The sequence below is a fragment of the Myodes glareolus genome, chromosome 10 (assembly GCF_982192425.1).
Source record: "Myodes glareolus chromosome 10, mMyoGla1.1, whole genome shotgun sequence".
Lineage (NCBI taxonomy): Eukaryota > Metazoa > Chordata > Mammalia > Rodentia > Cricetidae > Myodes > Myodes glareolus.
In genome coordinates, this window is record NC_142035.1 from 15,619,098 (window position 1) to 15,634,359 (window position 15,262).

The 15,262-nt window shown below is 46.7% G+C and overlaps 1 protein-coding gene across 1 annotated transcript in view; it reads right to left on the reverse strand.

The window, feature by feature from the left end:
* The window catches only part of Hnf4a (hepatocyte nuclear factor 4 alpha), a 64,074-nt gene extending 49,068 nt beyond the window's left edge, over positions 1-15,006 (reverse strand). Inside the window, exon 1 of the mRNA XM_087911040.1 lies at positions 14,629-15,006. Coding sequence (XP_087767166.1) covers positions 14,629-14,677 — 49 coding nt within the window. The 5' untranslated portion in view covers positions 14,678-15,006. The remainder of the gene's footprint in view (positions 1-14,628) is intronic.
* Positions 15,007-15,262: the final 256 nt, after the last annotated feature.

Below are 15,262 nucleotides of genomic sequence, written 5' to 3' on the forward strand. Positions count from 1 at the left end.
AATCAGGGCTCATGAGTGTTCTCACTTGTGTAGTGCGCTGTCAATCACGACAGTGTCTCCCTGGAGAACCTGCGGTATTGCTTTGCTTCTAATGAAGTTATCTTGCTGCTTCTGCACATCTGTGTGGTCCTTGATTTTCAGTTCTTTGGATAAAAGACCAGGAGCCTGGAAAGAGCAGGCCCAGACCGTGGCCATCGCTAACAGTAACAAACACCTGCATTTAACACAGGCGCTAACACCTGGAAGGTGGAGGCAGAAGGATCAGAGGTTCAAGGTCATCCTTGGCTACACAGTGAGTTCAAGGCCACCCTTGGTTATGTGGGACCCTGTCTCAAACTAAAACAAACCAGCAAAGAAATAAAACAAACAAGAAAACCAAAGTGGTATATCTAGAAACCAGGTTGTAGGTGTGAGGAAATACATCTAAGAGACGGCACTTCTAGGAAAAGCCAGGGGAGACTGGCTTGATAGGAGCTCAGTGGGAAGGGACAAACTTACTTGGTTTTACACACTGCTTGCCCAACACATGGCTCTGTGTGAAGGACTCTGAGTTCTCTGATCCTGAAATCTGTGCTTCTGCAATGGGACATTTTTCACACACACGCCTGACAACAGAGTTGTTCATATTACAGGGACATCTCGTGGTAAAGGCCAGATGAGAGGTGACCTCAATGCTCATCATTCTAGACTGGGTTCTAACACTGACTTGTGGCCTGTCCCTGGGCTAGCATGCTGGGAGTGCAATATTAATAGGAAGGAAAGAAGGGAGGGAAGAAAGGAGGGAGAAAGGGAAGGAGAGAGGAAGGGAGGGGGAGAGGGAGGAAACAGCATTAATGTTATTCCTCTTCCCTTAGTTAGCTTTAATTTTTTAATTTTTAAGTGTGTGTGTGTGTGTGTGTGTGTGTGTGTGTGTGTGTGTGTGTGTGAGAGAGAGAGAGAGAGAGAGAGAGAGAGAAAACCAGAGGCATTAGATCCCGCCTAGAGTTGGAATTAAAGACGATAGTGAGGCATCCAACATGGATTCTGGGAACTGAACTCAAGTCCTCTGGAAAAGCAAGAAATGGTCTTAACCACTGAGCCATCTGCCCAGCCCGACCTTCCACCTTCTTAGAAAAAACTGGAAGCTGAGGCCAGGTGTACTGAACCCCAACCTGTGATCCCAGCTCTGGGGAGGTAGAGGTACAGAAGTACGAAGAACAAGGTCGTTCTTGTCTACATAGCATGCTCAGGAGCAGCCTGGGCTACACGAGACCCTGTCTTACATGACACCCATATCCCAGAAGTTAAGAGGCTCAGACAGGAGGACTGCCATGAATTAGAGGCCACCAAACCAGCCTGGGCTACAGAGTGAGACCCTGTGTCAAATAAACAAATCCAAACATGGCGCTTCACTGTATAGCCGAGGAAACTGAACCTCAGACAAGACAGATGCTGAGGCCCAGGCCTGGGACTGTTTCCTGGTTCCTCCTGTGCCCACAGATAAACCCTGCAGGGGTCCCCAACGCCAGTCCCAGTTCCATGGGCTCTGCCTCTCTCTGCCTGCTCCCAGAGTCTCTCTACCTTCCCGGCCTTTCTCAGGCCTGTTCAAAGAACTCTGGGGGGTGGGGGTGGGGGAGGTCCTTCCAGGTCTTCCCTGAAGTGTGGCTGCCTCTGCTGCCTGTCTTGGAGAACCCTGGGGCCTTGGCAGTGCACTGGCCAGCCTTGGCCTATCCAACAACAGACATTTGTCAAACAGCGGCTGTCTGGGAAGAGGGAGGTATGTTTACCTAGGGCAGGGCCCAGGCAGGGGCTGTGGCTTCCTTCCCACACCATTTGCTCCATACACGGACCGTACTGTCCTCATCTGTTTGCACAGTCTGGAAATATCTGTGTGGAGCACCTACTGGGTGCTGTCCACCCTGTTGCAAACTTCACTGACATCTGAACACAAACACCAGGCCGGAAGGGTGGAGCAGGCCTGGAATTCTAGCTGAGAGTGGAGGATGTGAATTTCAAGACCTCCCTGGGCTCTCCAAGACTGTCTTGGAAGTAAATAAGAAGAACTAGACTTGGTTGTATATGTCTAGAATCCCATGCTTGGAAAGTGGAAAGAAGTTGGGGGATCAGAGTTCAAATCCAGCTCCAGCCACCATAGCAAACTGAAGGCTAGCCTGGACTATTTGAGATGCTGTTTCTAAATAAATTAAGAATAAAAAATTTAAAGAGTGAGAGGAAAAGGAGAAAGGGAGTTGGAACAGATGTCAGAAGGCCATGGGGTAAAGGGCAGCATTAGAGAGGCTTTGGGCATCCCTGTTGTGAGCAGGCTCCTGCTAGGTCCTCCAGGGCAGTGGATCTCAACCATTCCAATGCCGTCACCATGTTGTGGTGACCCCCTAAGCAGAAACATTATTTTGGTGCAGCCTTATAAACTGTAATTTTGATACTGTTATGAATCATAACGTAAATATCTGTGTTTTCAGAAAGTCTCAGGCGACCCCTGTAAAAGGGTCGTTTGACCCCAAAAGGGTCAAGACCCACAGGTTAAGAACGACTGCTCTGGAACTCAGTGTTCCGTGGATAATAAATCCCGGCTCTTTGCTGTGGCCATAAAGACCACACAAGATCTGAGCTTGCCTGGCGGTCTGCTTTCTTTGCCCCTGGCGCTAACCTCTTTCCCGCTACACTGGCCTTCTTATCAATACTCAACCCTCACCCTTCCCAACCTTCGCCCCGAGCGCTAGACTCATCCCTTCCTCAGGCTCTTTGCGCGTGTTGCTTCCTCTGCCAAAGGACCTCGTTCCTCAGCTCTTTCCAGAGCTGACTTCTTCTCGTAATTTGGCTCTCATACGATCTCCATTCAGAGGTCTTCCTTGGCCACCCAAATCTAAGACCGCCTCCCATGGGTCCATCCCCATCAATCTCATTATCCCCTAAGGCTGTGACATTACAAACTCAGTGAGCTGTGTGTCCCTGTCTTCACCACACTGCAGGTGCCGTCAGAGCAAGGGACTCCCCCTCTCCTCCCTCGTGGAGAGCCACCACCCGTCGTGGCGATCTTTTTTATTTGTTTGGAGTTCTTGTTGTTGTTTTGAATTGGGGTTTCCCTGTCATCCAGGCTAACCACACGTTCATCATCTTCCTGCCTCACCATCCCAGGAGTTAGGATTACAGATACGGTACCACACACGGCTGCAATCTCATTGTCTTCAACCGAAGGAGCTCATTGCTGGGGCTGCTGTTATCCATGGCTGTTGTCAACTGCCACCAAGGCCTTCTGTGTGCTCCCTCCAGCAAGACATAGAAGTGTTCTCCACACAGAACACTTCTGCAGGTCACAGAAGAAGCTGGGGAAGCCCAGCATTTCCTCTGCCATCAGGGTTACAGAACCGGCATTGTTCACCCTGTTCTCAGAACCTGGGGTGATCAAGGGTGATAAAGAAATGAGGTGATGGGGTGAAAAAAATATAGAGGCATTTTTCAAGAGATAAGAAATGGGGCAGGGGGGTGTCCCCTGGATAACTGTGCAAAGGCGGTATGTTCTCTGGGCTTGTTTGTTAAACCAGATAACTCTGTTCTCTTTCATACATATTGGGTGGAGTTCAAGTCCATCATTCAGGGGGCTGTGTGATTTGGGGTGAGTTATTTAACCTCTCTGAACCTTGCTGTCTTGCCTGAGAAATAACAAAATTGCAACGCCTACCTCACTGGGCAGTGAAGAGAAACGAAAGAGCTGAGTTTTGCAAAGTGCTTTGGACAGTAGGGAGTTCTGCAGGAGGTGTGAGATCCGAAGCACGCCTCCTGCAGAACTCCCTACTGCAGCTAGAAATGAATGGGTAGGACAGGCTGACTCCAGCTCTTCATTCCCATTGGCTGTACTTTCTCTTTGGTTTGTGAGACAGGGTTTCTCTGTGTAGCCCTGGCTGTCCTGGGACTCGCTCTGTAGACCAGGCTGGCCACGAGCTCACAGAGATCCGCCTGCCTCTGCCTCCCAACTGCTGGGATTAAAGGCGTGCCTCACCACTGCCCAGCTGGCTGTACTTTCTTTACATGCAAACACTTACTTGCTATATTTTTCTTTGAAAATACACATTAACTTTTTAAAAAAGAATATGGCCCCCTTTTTTTGTTTTTGAGAGCTTTTCTATTAATACCTCAATACACCATTATAAATTTTCCTAATTCAATGTAAAACAAATTCAGAAAGGTGTTTGTCTATGTCCTGATACAGTCAGCCCTGTTCCCTTTGGGACACGGTGAAAGTCGTGCTGCTTGGGAGTGTCGTCATGAACCTTTGAACATTCTGTCCTGTGGCTTTAAACCTTTTGATCGCCAGCCTTGATTCAGAGCATATTGTGCTATATATACTGTATAAACTGTACATACTGCATATATTGTATATGTTGTGCATACTGTATATGCTGTATGTGTTGTGTATACTGTATATACTGTGTATGCTATGTATACTGTATATGCTGTGTATACGGTATATGCTGTATATTTTGTGCATACTGTATATACTCTATATGATGTGTATGCTATATATTGTGTACAATGCACATACTGTATATGCTATGTATACTGCACATACTGTATATGTTGTGCATGCTGTATATACTATCATGCTATATATACTGTGCATACTGAATATACTGTATATACAGTATATGCTGTGCAATGTGGTATATATACTGTATATACTGTGCAGACAGCATATGCTGTATACATGTACATACTGTATATACTGTACATACTGTATATACTGCATATGCTATGAATAGTAAAAGCACAGGCACTGGGTCCACCTGCCTGGACTGGCACCATGTCATCCCTAAGCGCTTTTGTTCACTTTGAGTGACCTGATGAATCTGTGCCTCCATTTCCTCATTTATAAAGTGAGCAACAACACTGCTTGCCTATAGGGTCACTTGGAGAATTAGGAATAATGCATATAAAGCGACCTCATTGGTTTACTATACAGGTCTTTGTTTTGTGGTTTCAAACGGAGTTCCAACTATTCTAGACTGGCCTTGAACTCACTATATCTCAGAGGCCGGCTTTGAACTCAACCCTGATCCTCCGGAGTGTTGGGGTTACATTCATGGATTGGGATTACATACCACTAGACCAGTATTGCTATGGTCACAAGTACAAACAAACATGCCCTTCCAGACGGTTGCCTCTTGGAACGTGTCCCCTCTCCCTCCTTCACTTTTGTTTGCTCTGTAACAGCTAGAAAGATGCTTCGTTCACAATAGGGCCACTCTCTCTTGAATGTGAAAGGCACCCTCTCGACAGCTGCGGGAATACCACCAATGGATGAGATGCACATGGCCCCTTCCATGGGGGTACACGGGTAGCCCCTTCCAGGGAACAATACAGGCTGAGGATGCGACTCAGTGGTAGAGAACTTGTCTAGAGCCTTCAATTTAATTTTCACCACCACAAAATTAATAACTCATTTTAAAAATCCTCTATTGGTGGACTGTATTCCACCCTTATCACAGCCTTATTAAAGAGATGTCAGCCATGCTTCTAGGCATCAGGGGGAGAGGACGCACAGAAGACTCAGGAAAGGCCCCCAAGACACACGCTAGACTTCCGCCTGAACCCAGGCAGGAACAGGAGCCACCAGCAGCTCCGCTGCACAGCCTCTAGGTGCTAACACGAGGGCTGATGGCCCAGCTAGACCCCTGATGTGACACGAGGCTACATTCTAATCTCTCTCTAAGCTGCACAGGGAAACTTGTTTAGAAATGCCGAGTCTATTGCTGTGTGCAGGGTAAGAATAAACAACCCATCTTAAAGCTAGGCCGGATAAGCCAGGCAGTGGCAGCATAAGCCTTTAATCCCAGCACTTGGGAGGCAGAGACAGGTAGATCTCTGTGAGTTCAAGGCCAGTCTGGCCTACAAAGCAAGTTCTAAGACAGCCAGCGCTGTTACACGGAGAAACCCTGTCTCGAAATAAAATAAAATAAAATAAAAAAGAGAGAGAGGCAAGAATATCTGAGGTTAGATGTTATTCTCAGTTACCTATCCAATACAAGGCTAGCCTGTGTTACACACTATACCCTGTTTCAAAATATATCTAACAAATAAACAAGCCTTAGACTGGAGGCTCCCTCCTATGATCTTAGTACTCAGGAACAGGAGGATTGCACATGAGTTCAAGGTCAGCCTGGGCTATGCTGTGGGTGAGACTCTATCTGCAAACTTCTAGGTTTGGGATTTGAATCAATTGGCTGGGTGGTCTAGCACTGTTCTTCAGGGGAACTGAGTTTGGTTTCCAGCACCCTACAGTGGATGGCTCACGGTTGCCTGTAACTCCAGTTCTATGGGATCTGACACCTCTTCTTGCCTCTTGGGACACCTGAACACACATGGCATACACATGTACACACATACAAATGAATCCTAAAGAAACAAATGCTGGGTTTGGGGACACATGCCTATAGTTCCAGGGGTTGAGAGGCTGAAGCTGGGGCAGTGACAAGAGTTTGGGGTCAGCCTGGGCTATAATGTAAAACCTGTCTCAAAAACAAAGGAACAAAAGGCTCCCTGCCTTGACACCTTGTTTGGAAGATCAAAGGGGTCAAAATGTGTCCAGCATCCTGTGTGTAACATAGAAGGGTCACCAAGGAGAACATTTCTTTCCTGTCTGGAGGCCCATTCGCATGCCTGGGATACATGAGCCAGAAAAAGTAGAAGGCCCAACTTCTGCACTTTAGTATCCCAGGTTGCTTTTAGAGACTAGATAAGCCAGCCACTGAAAACAGCCAGCAAAGGACCAAGACACTCTTCATAAAGGATAGAGTTGATTGCTGCCGAGTGCCGGTAAAGTCAGCCCTGTGCAGCCAGGCTCTGGACCTTTGCATAGGATGTCACCCTAGCTGGCACCCTCGCTCCTTCTCCTCTCTTCTGGATGACTCCTGCTAAACCTTTCAGGTCCAGCTAAGATATCAGTCTGCTCTCCTAGACACAAGAGGTTCCTGATCCTCTCCTCTAAGAGTTCTTGTGTTCCTATAGTCTGCCCATGTTAGGCTGCTCTCTCCTTGGTCCCTATTAGCTTGTTCACCATCCCAGCAAACAGAGTCAAGCTCTGAGACCACATTTTATCTCCCATATGTTCCCAGTGCCTAACACAGTGTCTGGTACCCCACTGCCCTGGTAGACAGTTGTTGAATACATGAATGAACAAGAGCACAGTGAAGTAACAGGTACAGCAGGCTTTAGGACGCATTCTGGGGATGCATTCCTCTTTGCTACATGAGAGGAAGTGAGATAATAGCTGACTGGGATGCCAAAAGTCACATGCAGACCTCAATAGAAGTGACAGATGCTTGGAACTCACTCCAGGAGATCCTACATTCCTGGATGTAGAGTTGGGGAGACGGCTCAGTGGATAAAGCCCTTGATGCTCAATTGTGAGGGTTGGGGTTTGGATCCCCAGAACCCATGTAAAGCTATATGCATCTGTAACTCCAGCATGCTCACAGGGGAAATAGGAGGCAGAGACAGGAGTCTCCCAAGAGGCTCTGGGTCAGCTAGTCTGGTGTGCAGTGGTGAATCCCAAAGAGATCGGGTCTCAAACAAGGTGGGAGGAGAGGACTGACCCCGAAGAGTCCTACAGTGCTGTGGTACACCAGGACCCCCAACACACACACACACACACACACACACACACACGCACGCACACACACACGCACAAGCAGGCACACACTCACACACAAGCACACACACACGGGGCACACATGGGGACACGCACAAGCATGCACTCATGCACACTTACACAGATACATACATATTTGCATAAACACACACTCTCACACACATGAGTGCATATGTACATGCACATACATGCACACACATACACATGCACACACAAGTGCACACACTCATGCACACTTGCACAGGCGCATACACTTGCACATGCACACACACGCATGAGTACGCGCACACGCGCGCGCGCGCGCACACACACACACACATACACACAAAACAGAAAAGCTTCCCATGTGCGGCCAGGCTTGTGAGCCTGAATCATAGAGGCTTCCATGTTGAGGCAGGGGTTGCGAGAGTGGTGGGAAAAGACTGCACTTTGGAAATGAAGGCTTAGAGCATCCACAGATACTGGACATGACCCCGTCATTTGCTAGCATATGGGGTTCTTTTCAACTTAGAGTCCATCATCCTCAAAGGAACAAAATGTGCTATAGTTTGTGCCTTTTGTCCTTCATTAGCTCACAGAATCCTTGGAAACAGCCCAAGTTTTACTTGATGAATAAAGACGTTGAAGCTGGAAGTGAGGGCACAGTCCATTATCTAATCTCAGGATCTAACAGGCTGCAGCAGGAGAGGACAGCCTGGTCCTTGAACTCACAGAAATCCACGTGCCTCTACTTTCTGAGTGCTGGGATTAAAGGCGTGCACTGCCACCACCCAATGTTCGGTGTGCTTCTTAGACCTTTATAGGTGCATCCTTCTTAGATTGGGGAAGTTTTTTCTTTTTCTTTTTCCTTTTTTCCTTTTGGGACAGGGCTTCTCTGTGTAGCCCTGGCTGTCCTGAGACTTGCTCTGTAGACCAGGCTGGACTTGAACTCAGGAATTAGCCTTCCTCTGCCTTCCAGGTGCTGGGATTAAAGGCATTTACCACCACTGCCCAGCTCTATGATTTATTAAAAATAAATTCTATTTGTATTTTCAAAAAAAAAAAAGCCTGGCCTAGAGAGTGAATTCCAGGCTAGCCTAGTCTACAAAGTAAAATCCTTACCTGTGTGTGGTGGCGCATACCTTTGACCTCAGCACTCCAGAGGCAGAGGCAAGTGGAGCCTAGTGAATTGGATACCGGCCTGGTCTACATATTAGGTCCAGGCCGACTAGGGCTACATCATGAGAACCTGCCAAGATCCCTCACTAGATCCTGGAAGTGTCAGTCAGAGGGATGAAGGAAGGAGCCCACCTTTGCACAGCTTTAAGTGAAAGAGTCACTTGCCCAGAGTGCCTCTGAGAATGGCCTCTGTCCCAAGGCTGCTGCAATTGGCCAAAAGGATGAGGCCTTTATCCCATGAAAAATTTGGAACTCGTTTGACACTTAGAAACAGGTAATGTTTCTAATGGAGACCTGTTGTTAGTGGTTAAATGACTCCTATCTCCTTACCTGTCCTGTCCTAAACACTTGCAGGTGTTGCTATTCTGGCCACCTCAGACCATCTATACATCTACCCATCCACCCACCCATCCATCCACCCACCCATCCATCTACCCACCCATCCATCCACTCACCCATCCATCCATCCATCCATCGATCCATCCACCCATCCACCAATCCATCCATCCACCCACCAATCCATCCATCCATCCATCCATCCATCCATCCATCCATCCATCCATCCATCTACCCACCCATCCATCCATCCTTCCATCCATCCACCCAACCAACTATCCATCCATCCAACAAATACATCCATCTTCCCACTGATTCATCCATTCAGTTAGCCTCTCAGACTAACCCTGTCCTATAGAACCCTGCCCTATAGAAACCTGTTGTATAAAGCATGCAAATACAGGAAAAAAAAGAACCAGACAATTCCGAGCTGGTCCTCGGAGAGGTCAGAGCAGTACCAGGAATGATATACTACTAAGGGGACAAAGTAATAATCAAGGGAAACAAAGACAGGAAATAAACAAAGCCAGGGGTCAGATTACCACACCATGTGCCCACCACTGCCTCTTATCCTCACAGTTGCCCAGGACAGCTGGAAAGTCAGCTAGGAGCTAGACCCTGACACCTACAGCCAACACCAACCCTTGAGTCCCAGCAAACTTTCCTGTAGCCGACACTGCGTAGTAGCTATCCCTGATCCCGTGTAATGGATGTGGTGTATGTCCTGGGGGACACGTGTTGAGAATGTAGAGTCTTTCAGTGGCCACAGCTGATGGGGAGACACGTTATTGGTCTCTGGTGAGAACAGTAGAGTTCTGATGCTAGGCACCATCCTACAACTGCAGGAGAGCTCTCTACAACAGTTGTCCAGCCAACATCCTGGTAGTGCTGAGGTCCAGAAACCTGGTGTAACAGAACAACATGGAACATGGACGTGTTTAGCTGGGCTCAAGAGAGGAGCAGGGCTGGGCTAAACAAGCCTTGACTTTCCCATTTTTTCCCACCTTGACTTTGAGCTTTTTTTGTTTGTTCCATTTGTTTTTGTTTTTTCAAGATAAGGTTTCTCTGTAATTTTGGAGCCTATTCTGGAACTTCTGACTTTGAATTTTTCTTAATCTCTTAATCTAGGAAACTCTGCTGAAAGATTTCTAAGGAAACATTTTCCCCCCCGAGACAAGGTTTCTCTGTAGCTTTGGAGTCTGTTCTGGAACTCACTCTGTAGACTGCAGACCAGGCTGGCCTCGAACTCACAGAGATCTACCTGCCTCTGCCTTCTGAGTGCTGGAATTAAAGGTGTGCACCACCATGCCCAGTCTTTTGTTTTTTGAAACTTGATTCTTTTTAATTGAAAAAAATTAGTGGAAAAAAAACCCCAGCAAAGTGGAGGGCGAAGAGAACCCCAAGTGTAATGAGGGAAACTATTCCAGTCTCCTCCATTTTCAGGCATGCAAAGGTCAACATGATGCCCAATGCTGGGAGAGCCACTTTGGGTCTTGACATTGGACAGACACAAGATACAAAAGTCAACACAGGGAGATTGACAGAAAGGACAAGAAGTGCCCAGAGCTGGTTGACACTGAGGGTCACCGTTCTGGAGCTCTTTGTTAAAACCTTTCTGATGGATTTATCCAACAAATGCTTCTCTGTACCAGTCATCATGTGAGACTTTATAACACAAAGCCAAACAAACCACCGATGTCCCTGACCTCGTCAAGTTTATGGTCTAGTCAGGGGACAGGTGCTCCAATCCACATCAACTATCTGATCGGAGAGAGACTGGCTCTTACTAGTGTGAGGGAAAATCAAATGTGCTGTGGACGGACTGGACATTCGGAAGTCCAAGTCCTTCTGCTGTCACCCCACCAAAGAGACTGCCCTACTAAGGCTCAAATCAGGAAACAACCTGGGTCTAAGCACTCATGTGTCCTGCGCTGGTCTGCAAGGCCCTGCTCTTCACGGCCTCTGCTGAGCTAACCTCAGGAATGGCCACGGTTGTCCCCTGGAGACAGTTTTATTTTTGTTCCCTAAATATTTTTCTCTCTTTTATCAGAATGAGAACTCGTCTCAAAGTCTCCCAGCAGGCTTCCCTAATTCACTTTACAGATGAGCGCTCTAAAGCTCAGGCAAGTTAGCCGTGTAGCTTGAAGAAAAAGGAAGATCTGGATGCTAACTTGGATTTGTTTTTTATCAGAAAATGGGGTTTTAGGCCACCCCCATCCCCACATACATGCTACTGCAAATGATTCAGCATCCTGGGACAATGGTGGGTTTTTTTTTTAAATTGTTTTGTTGTTGCAGGTGATGTATACTGTGACTCTGGGCATTGGAGCTCCCCTTTCCCTAACCAATCACATCTATGGCCTGGCCAAGAGGACTGACAACAGCTGACTATATCATATTTCAAATCAGATTTATTTTTAAAAAAATCTCAAACCTTAGTTTTTTTGTTCTTTTTTCCTCAGAGACAACAATATTGTTTATTTCACATAACTGCTGTGATCATTAAATGAGGCAATAGATACAGAATATCCATACATACATATTGTATATATATACAAACATATGCATACACTCAGTCAACTATTCATCCACACATACATACATATATACATTCAATCATCCATCTATCCCACCATTCACTTATCCATACGTCCATAAACTTAACTATCTAACCATACAACCAAGTATCTGACCATATAACCATTCAACTACCCACTTGTCCAGTCATCAGACCATACATTCAACCATTCAACCACCCATCTATCTATACATCCACCCAACCATCTGTCCATCAATCATCCATTTATCCAAGCATCCATTTATTTAACTACCTAACCACTGAACTGTCCATATAGCTATTCACCCAACTGTGAATCTATCCAACTATCCACTCAACCATCCAACCATCCATTCATTCACTTATCCATCAATCCAACTATCCATCCTTCCTTCCATCCAACTGTCCATATAGTCATTCACACATCAATTCAATCAGACTCCCATTCATTCAACCATCCATCCATCCATCCATTCATCCATCCATCCATCCATCCATTCATCCATCCATCCATTCATCCATCCATCCAACATCCATTTATCCATATATCCATTTATTTACCTATCTAATCATTCACATATAGCCATTCATGCAACCATCCATCATCTACCCATCCATCCATCATTTCTCCATCCATCCTTTTATCTATACATACATTTAGCTATCCATTCATCCAAACATCCATCTATACATACACCCATCCATCCATCCACCCATCTATCTTTGCTGGCAACTCTTTGTTGGATACCAGTACATTGTAAGCACTGCAAAGAATCTAAAGAGAAAGGACATATGAATATTTTCTGAAGTATGGACCCGGGAGACACAGAGATGCTGTTGAGTGGTGTTCTTACTACATTATCCTTTAGGAAGACTCTGTGGAGCCTTGTCATCACCTTTAGCCAATGCTAATGGAAAAGTTATAATTTGCAAAGCGAGTGTTGCCCTGATGTGGGATTCCCCTCTGTATGCTGTGAATACAATTGGTTAATAAAGAAACTGCTTTGAGCCTATAGCAGAGCAGGGCAGAAAGAGCTAGGAGGGAAAACTAAACTGAATGCTGGGAGAAAGGAGACAGAGTCAGAGAGAAGCCATGGAGCCACTGCCTGAGACAGACACACCGAAACTTTGCTGGTAGGCCACAACCTCATGGTAATGCACAGATTAATGAAGATGGATTAAATTAAGATGTAAGAGCTAGCCAATGAGAAGCTAGAGCTAATGGGTCAATCAGCGATTTAAATAATATGGTTTCTGTGTAATTATTTCGGGGCTGAACCAACAAGCGGCTTCCTACAATACTGCTCCCTTTCAGAGTAAATTCCTCTGGCTACAGGTTCAACTAAGTCTTACAACTATGAATTAAAGTAACTCTAGCTCTTCAACTATGCCCCTGTAATCTCCAATCCAGTGAATTAGCTCCATTTACAAAAGAGGAAGCTGGTTCAGAGAGGGAAGTGACTCCTTCAAGGTCATACTGATTGTATGTGGGATGGGTCCCAGGCCTTTGATTCTTAAGCTTCTGCTACTTCCTTGGTGTCACATTCAGTTTAGTAGTGAGTTAAAGCAAAGAATCTGAGACAATCCAGAAGTGACAGTCCCCGACAAGTCACTGGTCATCTAGCCTTGGCTAAGCATGACATCGAGAACCTGATGACACAGTTCAGTGGGTCAAGTACTTGCTGGCAAGGCTGATGACCTGAGTTTGAGCCCTGGGACCCACATGATGGAAGAAGACCGACGCCTAACGGATGTGTGCTGGCCTCCACTGGTACATTGTGATGCAAGCATGTACACACACAAATAATAAACAGACAAATAAATAAATGCGTTTTTTAAAAACAGAATGATGTTAAATAATATTTACTGAGTCTGTGTGATGTCATGAGCTTTACACCTTGCCTCCATGTGGCCCTATGGATCCATGGCTCTAACTTTGTCTCCATGTCAAAGAAAACAGTAGAGGCACAGAAACATTCAAGGATTCAGACAATCATCCCACAATTAGCAACAGAGCCAAGATACACAGCATTCCAGCGGTCAAATTCTATATATGTGTGCACATGTAATTTAGCTCCGTAAAATACACCAAGTTATTATTATTTAATCTAGATGTGCCTAAAGAGGAAAAAATTCTCTTGGATATCTCTCTCCTCAGAAACAGAACTGTCACCACTCCCTTTGTGTCCTCCCACGGAATTTTCTATGCAAATACAAACCCATGTGTACATATATAGGACCACATCCGTTTTGCTATCAGAAATGTCCGCAGGTTTTTGCCGCAACCGAGACTTTCTGTCTGCACACACATCTGCATTCCTTTTCTTTAATAATGGGTCTGCATTCCTTTATAAATTCACACCGTCCCCATTTGCTGATCACCCAAAGCCTCTGCGGTCGATGGGTACCACATTTCCCCAGCTTCACATGCCCAATGCAAGATCACACTTAGTTTTCTTGGTCTCTGCAGGATTATGATTTTGACCTTATCCCCAGGGAGGGTAGAGAAACCAACAATTATCCCCTGGGCTTCATCTGCCAAGGTCCCACCCCAGCTGGCTGCATGGTCAGGCTCAGTACCACTTTCAAGGGATTTCAACCACCACTGAAGTATCTGTCTGGGGACCCCTGCTTTCTATTGAATTACGGAAAGTTTCCCTGGGTGTTGGCTCTCAGAAAAGCCTTCTTCAAAAAGCACCAAACCCTGGCCGCAGGCTCCTGCAGCCCCTCCCAGGTCTACCCACACGGCCATGATCTTGTCAAGGGACCTTAGTGAGCAAGGCCCAGCTTCTTCTGAGATTCTAGTTATTCTAAACCCCTGAAGGGTCTTGGAGCCCATCAGAAACGTAGGGTTGTCCTGTAGCCTCCACAGCCTGATCATGATCCTACCCTGTCCATTCATCCCCCAGCCCCAGAGGTTGGCTTTACTTACCATAAGGACTCGCCACTGGAGCCCCGAGGGGCGCGTTCACACTGACCATGACCAAGAGTACCCAGTTGGACACTGGGGGGCATGGAGGAGCTGGAGCCCACACACAGCAGCAGAGGGGCTACCGGGAGCCGGTCCACCAGGAAGGCAGTGAGCACAGCCAGCTGCCACCGCCCGGTTATCTTATTGATTCTTCTAATCACCCAAGGTGGGTGGATACGTTAAAGAGTAACCAGTCACTTAGGGAACCTGTGGCTGGGGATTGTCGCTTTTGCCATGGCAACGGCAACCTGGCTAGACCTGAGGTCCACTCAGGCCCCAGTCCTGGACTCTGGGGTTAGGAGAACCTGAAGCCAGATGTTGGAAACATCAGCCCTGCAACTTGGGAGAAGGGGTTGAGTGGAGCCTGGGGAGCTGAGTCCGTGATGGGTGGAGTTTTATGGCTCCCGACTATGGGTGTGACAAGTGCATGAAAACGTGGGGAAGTAGAGGGAGGGGTAGAGGGGGAAGGAGGGTGGAGAATTACATTTATTGTACACCAGACTGGATGTTGGGAGTTGAACATAGGCATTGCTAGGATTAATTAAACCTTGAGATAAAGGAGTTTGAGGGGGCTAGAGAGGTCATTCAGTCGTTC